General features: G+C 37.9%; 8 protein-coding genes across 8 annotated transcripts; 3 read left to right on the top strand and 5 right to left on the bottom strand.

Annotated features, from left to right (window-relative positions):
• Positions 1-275: 275 nt before the first annotated feature.
• On the top strand, positions 276-1,678 carry RO3G_13605 (uncharacterized protein; the record flags this gene model as incomplete). Its single annotated transcript, XM_067668189.1, has 7 exons — positions 276-516; positions 559-666; positions 732-841; positions 893-948; positions 999-1,155; positions 1,207-1,289; positions 1,339-1,678. The coding sequence occupies 7 exons, from the start codon at positions 276-278 to the stop codon at positions 1,676-1,678; spliced, it is 1,095 nt and encodes a 364-aa protein (XP_067524290.1).
• A 978-nt stretch (positions 1,679-2,656) lies between these two features.
• RO3G_13604 (40S ribosomal protein uS13) lies at positions 2,657-3,340 on the bottom strand (the record flags this gene model as incomplete). The annotated part of the gene is made up of 2 exons (XM_067668188.1): positions 2,657-3,118; positions 3,338-3,340. 2 exons carry the CDS (start codon positions 3,338-3,340, stop codon positions 2,657-2,659), a joined length of 465 nt encoding a protein of 154 aa, XP_067524289.1.
• Positions 3,341-4,990: 1,650 nt separating this feature from the next.
• RO3G_13603 (uncharacterized protein) lies at positions 4,991-5,583 on the top strand (the record flags this gene model as incomplete). Its single annotated transcript, XM_067668187.1, has 2 exons — positions 4,991-5,170; positions 5,224-5,583. The coding sequence occupies 2 exons, from the start codon at positions 4,991-4,993 to the stop codon at positions 5,581-5,583; spliced, it is 540 nt and encodes a 179-aa protein (XP_067524288.1).
• Positions 5,584-6,046: 463 nt separating this feature from the next.
• RO3G_13602 (uncharacterized protein) lies at positions 6,047-6,526 on the bottom strand (the record flags this gene model as incomplete). Its single annotated transcript, XM_067668186.1, has 1 exon — positions 6,047-6,526. One exon carries the CDS (start codon positions 6,524-6,526, stop codon positions 6,047-6,049), a length of 480 nt encoding a protein of 159 aa, XP_067524287.1.
• Positions 6,527-6,996: 470 nt separating this feature from the next.
• On the bottom strand, positions 6,997-7,983 carry RO3G_13601 (uncharacterized protein; the record flags this gene model as incomplete). Its single annotated transcript, XM_067668185.1, has 2 exons — positions 6,997-7,312; positions 7,367-7,983. The coding sequence occupies 2 exons, from the start codon at positions 7,981-7,983 to the stop codon at positions 6,997-6,999; spliced, it is 933 nt and encodes a 310-aa protein (XP_067524286.1).
• Positions 7,984-9,025: 1,042 nt separating this feature from the next.
• Positions 9,026-9,515, top strand: RO3G_13600 (uncharacterized protein; the record flags this gene model as incomplete). Its single annotated transcript, XM_067668184.1, has 3 exons — positions 9,026-9,205; positions 9,266-9,355; positions 9,414-9,515. The coding sequence occupies 3 exons, from the start codon at positions 9,026-9,028 to the stop codon at positions 9,513-9,515; spliced, it is 372 nt and encodes a 123-aa protein (XP_067524285.1).
• A 13-nt stretch (positions 9,516-9,528) lies between these two features.
• On the bottom strand, positions 9,529-11,053 carry RO3G_13599 (uncharacterized protein; the record flags this gene model as incomplete). The annotated part of the gene is made up of 4 exons (XM_067668183.1): positions 9,529-9,815; positions 9,869-10,124; positions 10,407-10,999; positions 11,041-11,053. 4 exons carry the CDS (start codon positions 11,051-11,053, stop codon positions 9,529-9,531), a joined length of 1,149 nt encoding a protein of 382 aa, XP_067524284.1.
• Positions 11,054-11,923: 870 nt separating this feature from the next.
• Positions 11,924-12,566, bottom strand: RO3G_13598 (uncharacterized protein; the record flags this gene model as incomplete). The annotated part of the gene is made up of 2 exons (XM_067668182.1): positions 11,924-12,469; positions 12,552-12,566. The coding sequence occupies 2 exons, from the start codon at positions 12,564-12,566 to the stop codon at positions 11,924-11,926; spliced, it is 561 nt and encodes a 186-aa protein (XP_067524283.1).
• Positions 12,567-12,961: the final 395 nt, after the last annotated feature.

Genomic DNA, 12,961 nt, shown 5'->3' with positions numbered 1-12,961 from the left:
GGTGAAATAGAAAATAACAATGAATAAAAAAGTACATTTTCTCAAGCTTTAAGGTTTACTTTTTCCAACTTGTTTCACCCTACCCTCTCTTTCCTTTTTCTTTATTGTTTTCAAAAAGGACAGAGAAAGCAAAAGAAAAAAAAAAAAAAAAAAAAAAAAAAAAAAAGGGGAAAGAAAAGTGAGGTGGATGTCAAGGATTTGTGTGACTCTGACGCAGATTATATAAATATGAAATAAAAAAACAAGAATATCCACTCTTTTTCTTCTTACTTTCAATGACTTTACCCTTCTTCCATAAAACCAGTGTTAAACAAAAGAAAGGATCATTAGATTCTACATTAAAATTACTATATAAAAAAGAACAAGATGATGTATTACAACCTGAAGAAATGGATGAAAATTTCTTTTATAAACATCTCACCACTCAATTCCGATCCTTATTTTCAGAATCTAATTATGTTTGTATACCTCATTCAAAGTCCATCCAAGGTCTTTTATTCACAAAAGACATCATTGGTAAGTGATCATCCTATTGTTTTCTATACTCATGTCATCCAGAGGCGCATTGTTTTCAACGTTCACCTTATTTTCGTGGTCAACTTACTTGTACAAGGCAAAAAGAAAAGTGTGTTTCACTCGATTATCCAGTGATAACTACTGTTTCTGGTAAGTACTGTTTGTTTACATGTATGCAAGTCAACAACTCATTTGATATTTATTTATCTTTGTAGGTTACAAAGAAAAGAGAACAGTTCACATCCTGGCTGAAGAAACTGTTTATTTAGGAAAATACAGAATCAGAGTCTGTTTGATCGACAGACTGTTGGAAGGTGAAGCACCAGTAAGTGTTTGTAGCACTTTTTTTCAATTCATCTCACTGACAAATCAATAGAAAAAATATTATCATAAACCTACTATTACTATTCCACCCATAAGAAATTCAAAAAGGTAAAAAAGTGTTTCTTTAGATTCATTCATTTTTCTTATTTCTCTTCTAGTGATTTGGAATTTTTAAACATGTTTCCAGAAAATTTGGAAGCTCTTTCTGAGTTACAAATAAATGTACAAGATTTCATTGGCTCTTTTGTCTATATTAAAGGTTATAATACATGCACAGTGGAAAGGATACAACACATGTGTATAAAGACCTATAATGTAAGTAACAAGGTTTTAGTGATTCATACAACCTAATCTGTTCTTCAACAGACAATATTACAAAAGAATAAATTAATACAAGATGCTTGTCGTATACCTTCTGGACATGATCACTTTCAAGAACTCGTTGAAAAGTAAGCTTAAAGAGATCGTTCTGCTCTCAATCATTCATGATTATTGTAGTGTAGTGATGAGTTTCTTGCATAAGAAGATTTGGATACAAACATTACGTCCATTATTAAGATCACAAGATGATTACCTGGATTCTATTTCTCATGCTTATTCTCATGTCATCCTCTCTCAATATTCATTAAGATATCCACTCTCTGAAATGCATGTCTCTTGTTTTCATGATGCCATCTCCAACTTTCAAAAGATTGAAACACAGGCAAGTACACCACTCGAAAAAGCAGCTGTATTGAAATCCACTCTGGACTTGATCTCTTCTGCTGTTCATGACTCTGTTCAACAATTTGGACATAGCACAAGTGGTAAGCAAATAGGATCCTATATTCCCATTTGACTTATACAAGTTAGATACCTCTGTGACTTCGGATGAAATGATCCCTTTACTTGCTTTTATCATCGTTCAAAGTGGTGTACGTAGAAAGGCAAGTCTAATCTATTATATGCAACACTACAGGTTGGCTAGAACAATCGAAGGATCTGTTTATAGGTAAATAATACTGCTCCTTCTCCTTGAAAAAGAATCCAACCCCTCTCTCTCTCTTTTTCCCTAGTTTTGTATTGACCACCATGAAATCCGCTTGTGAATTCTTAAAAGATGATCCACTGTCTTTATATGATAACATGACAGCCAATCAAAGATCACTTCCACACAGACCACACAGTGCACCTCTCCTACATTATCATCAAAAGACAACCGACATTCGACATCTGATGGACAGCTCAGGCATGTGTCGACCGTACCACTTGCCACCCAATATCCTTTTACCACATTCACCCAAGGACTTTGACCTGATGAGTGATTGGAAAACGTATTCCTCCAATTCTTCCATCAGCAGCAGTCATTCAACCACTTACAGACAAAGCCTGGGTTCATCCGAGCCCATGATATCCACCACATTCCCATCCCTTTCAAACTCTACACCCTTATACCAAACACCCAATCGAAAACACGAAAGATCACTCAGCAGTACTCTGACCACGGCCAAAAAACGATATCCTCCTGAAATCATCCATGTCCCTGAACGTACCCGACGACCGGCTTCGATCACGATCGACACACGCTCTTCTTTGGATGATCAAGGCAAAGATGATCTCATGGGTGATTTCTTGAAAGGATTGAGTACGCTGGACGATGACGTGGCTCGTGGAAGTGCTGAGTCCATCAAAACTTTTCATCACATCACTTCTTGGTAGCCACAAATTTTTAAAAAAAGTCGGTTCTTTCCCAATAAAGTACATTTTTTTTTATTAATAAAAACACTATTGAATCCAATCAGCCTTTGCTTCATCCACGACCCTCTTTTCTTTACCTTTATTTCTTCTTGGAGACACCCACGGTACGTCCACGACGACCGGTCGTCTTGGTGTGTTGACCACGGACACGAACACCCCAGTAGTGACGAAGACCACGGTGAGCACGAATCTTCTTTAAGCGTTCGAGATCTTCACGGTACTTTGTGTCGAGCACGTTGGAGATCACTTGGCTAGACTTGCCGTCGACGATATCCTTTTGTCTGTTGAGGAACCAGTTGGGGATCTTGTATTGAGCAGGGTTTTGGAGAATGGTGACAATACGTTCTAATTCTTCACTGGAAAGTTCACCAGCACGCTTGGTGAGGTCAATATCGGCCTTCTTACAGGCAATGTTGGCAAAACGACGACCGACACCCTTGACAGAGGTCAAGGCGATTTGAATCTTGACACGACCGTCAACGTTGGTGTTCAAAAGACGGAGAATGTGTTGGAAAGTGGTTCTCTCGGGAACAACGAGGGACTAAGGATCCTGGTTAGTTGACAATTTAAAAAAAAAACTTTTTCTTGTTTCAGTGAATGATGGGCATGCAACATGACAAGCTTGTCCAGTATTGATCTTTATGTTTTATTTTTTTTTTGTATATCCCTTATCCATCCATCCATCTATCCATTTCAAGCTTTTTATTCTATTCATGCCTATACACATCATCTCACTGAAGCAAGGTTTCATCTGCTTTACCATCTTGTTATACACAAAAAGGGAAGGATTCCTTGAATCCTACTTTTTCCTCAAAGTACACACCCCGCAGTATCTGACAAGTCACGACGTTTTCTTACTCCGGTCGGAGCAACAATCAAAAATAGCCAACACGGTCCATGCTTTGATCTACTAACTTGTAACCTCTTTTTTTATTTGTATTCACTTGACAAGTTGTACTAATGTTGACACTGCAGAAAAAAACTTATTTTTGTAGTCTATACTATATCAGTCATTGATTTCGGTTTTATACATGCTACATGACTGGTCATCATGACACTTTAAAATATCATTGAGTTGTAGAAATTAAAGTTTTAAATCAATCGGCAAGATGACAATAGCACAAGGCATTGGTTCGAATACCAACCCTATCCGGATTGAAATCACTCGCATTTCTTTATTCCATACTCAAGCAGTAAAAAAAATATCACTTTGGAATCGATGGTTCCCTTGATTTGAAAGGCAGAAAAGTCTATTTGATGACAACTGATCATGCTCCATTGTCTCTTTTCGCATACGAGACCAAAATCAAACGCATGTTTATGGACCTAATCAAGTTGGATATTTCCTTCAACTATGGACCAACCCAGTTGATAGTCTTGAGAGATGAATAAAAGAATAAAAAGTCAGTGTTATTAAAAAAAAAAGTTCATGCCAAACAGGCTGGACTGTGGGCAAATATCGAACTTTATTGAATTTTTATTTTTTTTTTTATTTTTTGTTTTTTTATTTTTTCTTTTTTCTTTTTTTTATTTTTTTACAGAATGAAAGATGACACATGCTTACTCTGAAAAGTCATATAAACAACAGGCTGTGTCTTGTGTGAATTGTAGCCATTTTTTTCCATGTTCTTGTATTTATTATTGTACGTGGATAATATACTTTTTCAGCCTTGTTTAGACTTGTGGAATCCTCTTTTTATGCAATTTTCCCGTCTCAATTTGTCGACTGATAAAATCTAACCTTGTACAAACCATGGCTGAAATTAGACACAGAGACTTCTTCCAGGAGAGTTCAATCAACCAAACCCACTTTTTCATTGGTGCCTTACACGTTTTAAGTATGCCTTGTTTGGAGGCATTATTTGACAGGTGACACTCGTATACAAAAATGTCAGGCCATTTTTTATGTAGAAAATAAAATAGTGGACTTTTTTTCTTTTTCTTTTTTTTTTTCTCTATTATTTCATGACTTCACTTTTATTATTACCTTATATCCTCACATTCATTATCACAATCATCACTTATTTTTTATTCAACAACAAAAAGAGTATATACAAAAAGATAACATGTCTACAGAAAGCTTATTTTTAGGATAGAATGTATATTAGATCCAAAAACATTCAAAAGTTTTAAATTAATTGAAAAAACACCCATTTCACACAACACTTCAAAGTAGGATAACCTTTTGAAAGGTGTTGTGACTAATAGGATCCTGTTGTAGATATCGATTTCAGTTACCACATCCAGATGATGTTCTCGGTTTACCCATCGGCCAACATATCTCTATTATGGCAGAAATCAACGGAAAGCAAATATCGAGAAGTTATACACCTACTTCTTCAGACCAAGGCAAAGGATACTTTGATCTCGTTATAAAAGTACATTAGTAAATAGACAACCCCCCCTACTTGTTATGCTAATAGATACCACAAAGTCTTATCCAACAGGCAATATATCGAAATTGATGGATGAACTAAAAGTAGGGGACTCGATAGGCATCAGAGGACCTAAGGGTAACTTTGCTTATAAGCGTAATATGGTGAAAGCGATAGGCATGATCGCAGGTGGTACAGGTATCACACCCATGCTTCAAGTAAAGTGAGCTCTCTGGCTTTTTAGCATCCTGACTCACCTCAGTCTTTATAGATCATTCGGACCATCTGTAATGACCCACTGGACAAGACAAAGATAAACTTAATCTTTGCCAATGTGACCAAGGACGATATCTTGTTAAAGGACGAACTGGATGAAATGTCAGCCAAGTCTGCTGAGCAGTTTAGGGTGCACTACGTTTTAGAAAAACCACCCAAGGATTGGACAGGTGACGCAGGTTTGGTGACTCAAGAGATGATCAAGACTCACTGCCCTGCTCCTGCGGACGACATCAAGCTCTTGCTGTGTGGCCCACAGCCAATGATCAAGATGCTGATCTCAGCCATCACAGAACTCGGTTATGTGCGACCTCGCGCGGTGTCCAGGATGGACGATCAAGTGTACAAATTTTAATAAATAACATCAGATTTAAATCGTGTAATCAGATAGACCTTTTCATCCTCACCCTTCATCTCCGTCCAGGGCGGCCAGATGCCCACACATTTTTCCTTTTGGACAAACGTGTCCTTTGAGACGGTCGTGTTGATAAAGCAAAAGGAAAAGGCCATCAGCAGCCGTTCTTCGCCCTGCTCGGGTTCATACGGTGGGAGTGAACTCGGCTGAGAGAAATCCTCAATGATGTCTTGTGAATCTTCCTCTCGAGAGAACTGGGAACTCACCGGTGTCCCTACTACTTGCTGTATTTCGCTTTCCTTCAGTGGCACACACCAGGCAAAGACAAGACCACGCTCGATCCAAGGATCAATCAGACGAAACAGTCTTGAACCGGGCGATTGGCTACAGACCTTAATGATCGATCCATATTTGGCCACTAGTAAGACAATCAGGGGGCATGTTCAGCCTTTGTCTCGTTCATTCACTTACTTGACGCATTGACACCTCTTTCCCATGCATTGAATTCCTCTCTTTGTCGAACCAGAGTCGATAATGCCTTTTCAGCGATGCCTCCCTTCTTGAACTCGATGAATTTCTTGTCCTCTCGATTCAGATGACGACGACGCAGATATTGTGGCAGTGTAGGCAGTGGCACAGCTGGCCGAAGCAGGTTGGTAAATTTGGGTTCGTGTCCTCTTGTGAGCGGCATCGGTGCTGTCATACGTCTCACTGCCTTGACCTCTTCCTCTTCTGCACTACTGAACTCTTCAATAGGAGAATCAAGTGTAGATGCATCCGGTGTAGGCACATCTGAAATGCTTTCTTCCATCGTCATCATCTCCTTTAACTCAAAGCTTTCGACATCTTTTCTTTCTTCTTCTTTGCTTCCGTGTAACCTCTTTTGCTTCTTTAACTGCGTTTCCCTGTTGGATTCTTGTGGACGTTTTGATGTCGGATGCATTTCTTGAGAAGAAAACGAATCAATGTCATCCTCTGTGAGTGGTTGTGATTCTATTAATTCAGCTGATTCATCTGAAGAGAATGAGTCAATTGAATAAGATGCTTGGCTGTCGTTTTCTTTATGTGAATGAGGGTTTTGTTTTTTCAATCTTTTTACGTTTTTGGAAGAAGACTATGCACAAGAATGCATTAGTTGTAAGAAGAGAAAAAACGTATAAAAAAAAACCAAATCAAGTTTAATTTTACATACTGCTTTAGATTTCATTACGTTTCAAATAAAAGTAAAAAAAAAAAAAAAAGGAAGGAAAAAAAAAAAAAAGAAAAAAAAAGCCAAGTTGCATAAAAAAGGATAAATCATTACAATGCTTCAAAAAAAGACTTTACATTCATATTTTTTTTTTATTAATTCATTAAGGGTTGAGAGGGGAGGGAAGGAACTTTGTACAGGGAGGGAAAAATGCATATATACGATTAAAGATAAACACGACGTAAATCGGCAGGGGTTGTAATTTTTTGGCATTGAGGACACAGTTTCTTTGTGCCAAGTGTATGTAGCCAGCACTGTTCACAGTGAACATGCCAGCAAACGATGGATGTAAGCGGCGTTTTGTAAGGCTCTAGACAAATAAGACAATGCGGTGATGAACGAGAAGCAGCCTCTAGTTGACGAATGTGTGTCTTTAATGATTCGATCACTAGCTTGGAATAATCACCTCCAGTGTTACCACTAACAGTATTCAGATGTTGATCCCAGCCTGTTGCCGAAACTGTTTCTTCAAATCCTTGCCTATAAAACATGTAAGGACAAATGCTCTTAAACTAGAAATGCTTTATACAATACCTTTCCAAGCTGGGTGAATTACGCGTTGTTCCTCCAGACACCATTTCACGTAAAGCATATGCATCTTCATTGTCTTCATCTGCATTGACAAGAATATCTCTTTCTGTATATTGGCTTTCACCATACTGCTCAGCATCGTCATCTTCTACGTCCAAGTCCTCATCTTCTTCATCCTCTGCTTCTCTTTTACTTGCTGTAGCGAACCCAGCGCCACCATAGCCACCTTCCATCATAGCCGAGGCCCTCACACGTCTCTGTCCTGCCCACTCATACTCGACCCACTGCTCATCTGAAGCTCCTGCTGCTACTGCTGCTTCTTCTTCTTGTGGCTGCTGCTGCTGCTCTGGATTTGTCAAACAACGGTCGATGTGTAAATTGATCGCTTCCAGATCCCCAAACAATTGCTGGTTACAAATAAAACATGTTTGCACTTCAGGTTCTTCTTCCTCCAGTGAGATCTGAAGAGCAATTTCTGAATCGCTTAAAGAAGATGGCTGCTGCTTGCTTTGATCTAAATGTTTTAATATCTCGGCTCGTTTTTGCTTATTCTTTTGTATTCTTTCCAGTGTCTCCTCATAGACCGATCCAGTCTTTTTCTTTCCTCTCGTTCTTTCCATTTGTTGACGGGCTGCTACTGCCGCTCCACGTTTTCCTTTACTATTTAATGCATTATTCCCTTTTGCTTTGCTTTCTTTTAGTCTTTTTCATACTTTTTCTCAGTGTAAATTTCCGAAGTAGAATCAGCTAATCTACCCAGTTCATATTGATAATGTTCTTGCCAATATTCGGGTTCAATGCGGTATTCACACACTGGACATTTAGGTGAATCTCGACGAGCTTAAAAAAAGAGTTGGGATTAATCTTTCTTTATCAAACTTGTTTCAGTTACCTTTTTTATTGTTATCTTCTTGTAGTGTGGCTAACTCTCTTTTTAAAGCTCGTTTCTTGCTACTTTTTCTAAGTTAAAAAAAAGTCAGACTCGGACAGGCACTTTTTGAGACAGAAAAGCGTTTTTACAATTTTGACTCCATCATCTTTTCGTCTAAATGGGACATTCAAGTTTGTGTGAACTTTACTGTATACAAGGAATAGAACAAGTGTATGTGAAAAGTGGTAGGTATCAAAAAAGTGCTTTTTGTGGGCATGTAAATGTTCTTGGATGCGGATTGAGTAATCCATTCCTACGATTGGCCAGTATGGATGCAGCCAATGAGATTTAATCATCACATAAAATAAAATAAAGACCCCTTCCTTTTGTACACATACGAAGCTAAGCATGGATTTTTGTCATGCAAACCAAAAAGAGCGCGTCATGAGGTGGTCTTTGTTTATTGTCTTTGATGATAAACTGGATATAGTGTACATGCATTAAGAGAAAGAAAGCCAATCAAAGTATCCATTGATATACTGTTCTTGTTGAACCTATTACTATCTTCACCTTCTAGATCCTCGAGTACTTTCTCAATTGACCCTGTATACTGACTGTCAAAAGCACAGATTATTTTGAATCCTGTTCTGTCTTGCTAACAATGCATGCATAAAAATCATTGTTTATTCAAAGAAGAGGAAAGCAGGTACTTTGTGGCTTGTTACTTTTCAATTTTATTATCCCAAATTATTATTATTTTGATCTTTAAACCAATCATATATAATTCAACCATGAGACTCATCACCCACAACATGTTGCAATGTCACGTTAAAAACTGCAATAATAACAATTTTCCTCTTCGATTCGAAGACGTACAAGTAGAATTGATCGAAGCTGATTTTAACCCTGAATTTTTGGCCAACATGTTGAATAAAATTGACTGGGACGCATTAAGAAACACTGCTATTCAGGTAATTTACTTGTATACTGGAAGTAGCAAAATGAGTTTTCACACGTTCAATTTACTTTAGCTCGGTATTAATACCCTTCCTGAACAAGTACCTGAAGATGCCGAAGAGAATGAAGAGTTCTTAAAAGTTTTGCACAGCGTTATTTTAGAGGTAATACAAAATAAAAAACAATACATTTGCGGGCAAGTCTAACAAAAATATGCTATAGACCCATATTCAACAAGGTCAAATGGTTTGTCCTAACTGTAGCCATGTATATAAGATTAAGGACGGAATCCCCAACATGTTATTGGCAGAACATGAAATTTAATAAAATCGTATATTTACAGTTGAAACCTTTCGGCATGTATAGCCCAAGAACGAGCAAGCGCTAAATTATGTATCCTTGTCACATCATGAGCACATACACCAATAGCTACATCATCACCTTGGATATCGTTTAATAAAAGTGGATAGTTGGGTTTGCAATACTTCAATTTGAAGGGTATAGGTTCTCGTAGGGTTTCTTCTAGGTCAGATGTATGGCCAGTGATAAAGATATGAACATTCACCTCAATTTGTTGAGAGCTTGTAAATTCTAAAAGTTCCTTTTCAAATGCATGATATGTGTCTAAAAAAATTAAGTTAGGACCTTTCTTGTTTTAGCACATTGATACCCTTTACCTATTGTATGTATACTCCACATTAAGTGAAGAGATCGAGTCTTTATCGTGCGTTCCTTCCTATGAACATATTGTAATACAGAGATCCAAGGTGTAATGCCGACCCCGTCAGCAATCAAAACAATAGTTTTATAATCACCATATTCAGAGCCTGAGAGATCCAACTGTGGCCTTCCCAAGGGTCTGCTGATCCTCAACTTTACCTTTTCTTGATTCACTGCTTTTTGATAGAAGGATAAAGTGCGTTTTCCAAATGCCTTGATATAAAATGTAAGCACTTGATTTTCTAAAGTTTCATTCGATGATGGAAATTGAGATTCATTGTGTCCTTCTACATTTTCTTTGCTCACTGAAAAAGAAGCGAGTAACTGTAAGTTTCTATGTATCTCGTTTTGCTTTCTATGCTTACCATGATCAAATCTACAAATAGAAAACGGATGGGACCCAATCCATGCATGAAACCAAGAGGATGAAAAGGAAAGAAACGCGAATTGACCCGGTGTAGGGTTTGATACATGATAGGGCACGAAGGCTTGTACCTTGACAATATTTCCTGGCATACTTTCCAAAACACAAACATCCACTTGAAAGGATCGATCGATTTGATCTAGTATCCAAAAGACAAGCACGGCTGCATAAAATACATAAAACGCCCAGTGATGCAAGCATCCAAGCAAGATAAATGTGAAAAGTCCAAGGAGATGAGTCCATCGAAAAAACCGGTAAGAGATCCGGCGAATGAGCGGATGGGACCCAATCACCAAGGTAATCATGGCCAACATCAGGCCGGTTCCAGTCATATAGCGAACGTTGGTTGTCAGGGTCAGCAAGACGTTGCTGTTCTGTCGGTGATAATTAAATTGAAACTGATAGGTACCGTGATAAAGTGCTTCAACAAAGGCCAATCGACTGAACCAAGGATGCCAACCAAGTGTGTCTTGAATGCAGTAAAAGTAACGTTGAACGATTGAAAGTTTGGCAGAGAGTGCGATAGCAATAGCTGTGTTGACTATAGCAAGCTGAGCAGCTCGATTGGCGATGCCTTGAATGTAAAGATTACGACCTTCTAGATCGGTGTCTTCATTATTGGAATTGAACAATAAAAGGAGAATGTTGAAAAGTGCAAGTGCCCCTAATTTAAGAATGAACAGTGCAGATAGGGTTAAATTAAACCACTTCCACTCATAATTCAGCCAATACCATCTTGTTCTAGTATGGTTTATGACAGGGTGACCTGAAAGCTTTTGCTTGTTATACTTTAATTGCTTTAGCCAAGAATGTATTAAAAGTATGATGAAAGTGACTGATAAACCAATGATGTAAATGACGAGGGCTTTGTATTCTCTTTGATATCGTTCCTGAATGATTGTATTATCTTCAACATGAGAAGTTGGGAGTGTAACAAAGGCAAGGTATGAATTAAGTTGTACAAGTATGGCAAGAAGAAATAAGCCCGATATGCAGTATACTACAATTGATTTTTGGATCATTCTTCATGGTAAAGAAAAGGAGAAAAGGAGAAAAGTACAACAATAAGAATATATTTTAGTATTTTTTTTTGGGCTTTGATCAACCAATCAAAAAATTTATTTCATTGGCTCGTTGACTAAAAGCTCAGGCAACACTTTAGTTAAAATAAGATCCACCAAAAAGTACAGCAGATGTTTGTTGATTTTCTTGTTTTGTATTGGTTCCAAAGTATCATGTATATGTGATTGAAGTTGGTTTAAATCCTTTGTTTCAAATAAGATATAACCGACGCTCGCTAAATATGCAAAGGTTAACAGGATAAAAAGCATGTTGGGCTTATATTTTACGTGGTATGGATATAGTTAGTAATCTTTCTGCTCGAACTCTCATCTGTTCTCTTTGTAGTGGAGTAGTTGGCTCTGATCTTTCCATGAATTCACCATTTGGCCATAGCAGATCAATACCAAGTCTCAAATAAAATACAACATGATCTTCACTAAGAAGATGCAATACTGTTTGTTCCAAAAATCTATTGATAGAAACTTTTGTTTGATTCAACAGAATAACAAGTATACATGCTACTTTTTTACTTGTCTATCAATAGCCCTCCTCCAAAAACGCGAATAATTGGCCAAAAGAACATGGCCAACATCTGCCACGCAAATTGTAACAAAGGTCTCTCTTGCACCAGACATGCAGCATAAAAAAACTCCATGATAGGTTCAATCATCCGCATCTGTCCGGTGAGTTTCTTGTGCTGGTTAACTCGCTGATATCTTTCCTGGGACTGTGTGAAAGTAGCTACGAGATAAGTCCAAAAGGATCGAATGGGTGCCAAAAAGACTTGCAAAATAATGTAGCCAAATGAAAACCTTTGACGACGACTGGCGATACTATCCGCTTCAGGCTCATCTGTCTCTACCACAATCTCTTGTCCTTGCAGCCTTCGCTTTTCTTGAAGTCGCTGCATTTGCTTTGTAAGGCTTTCATCTTCCTTTTCCTCTTCTTTTTTCGCTTTAGGTTGAAATGGATCTGATTGAGGTTTCCCGTTGGTAAGTGCACTGAAATAGGTCTGTGCAAATTTTCCAGATGCTTCAAGTTCATCTAATTTGGGCTCGTAAGCAGCCAATAGCTAAAGCATTACCTTAATATTTAGTCCATGCATTCTCTCTCTTTCTCTCTCTTTCTCTTTCTCTCTAAAAAAGATGTTTTACCTTGCATATAATCATATGAATTGTATACGGATCCGCTAATGATTCAATCAGGTTGAAGAGAACCAAGTTTGATAATATCTCCCGAACCAACTGCCGTACACAACTACTTTCATAATCTTTGCTTTCTAATAATATCCTTAATATAGCCTCTGTCACTAATCGAAGGTATTCGAATTCTCTATGTTCTATAGGCTCCAGTGCATAGTGAGGCTGCATGCCATGGAAGAGCTCAGCTACCGAATTTGAACCACTGCCATGATTCATATGTATACGTATCTTGGCTTCTCGATAGTCCCGATAATGCAGTGTTAATAATTTTGGTATATCTATCAAGATCAATTCAGTCCAATCCACCTTTTTATACGAGGGGAGTTAAGGCCAACAACAGAATAGAGTGCCACTTGTCAATT

This window comes from Rhizopus delemar, genomic scaffold (genome assembly GCF_000149305.1).
Source record: "Rhizopus delemar RA 99-880 supercont3.12 genomic scaffold, whole genome shotgun sequence".
Classification (NCBI taxonomy): domain Eukaryota; kingdom Fungi; phylum Mucoromycota; class Mucoromycetes; order Mucorales; family Rhizopodaceae; genus Rhizopus; species Rhizopus delemar.
This window is presented reverse-complemented; position numbering and strand designations above follow the sequence as displayed.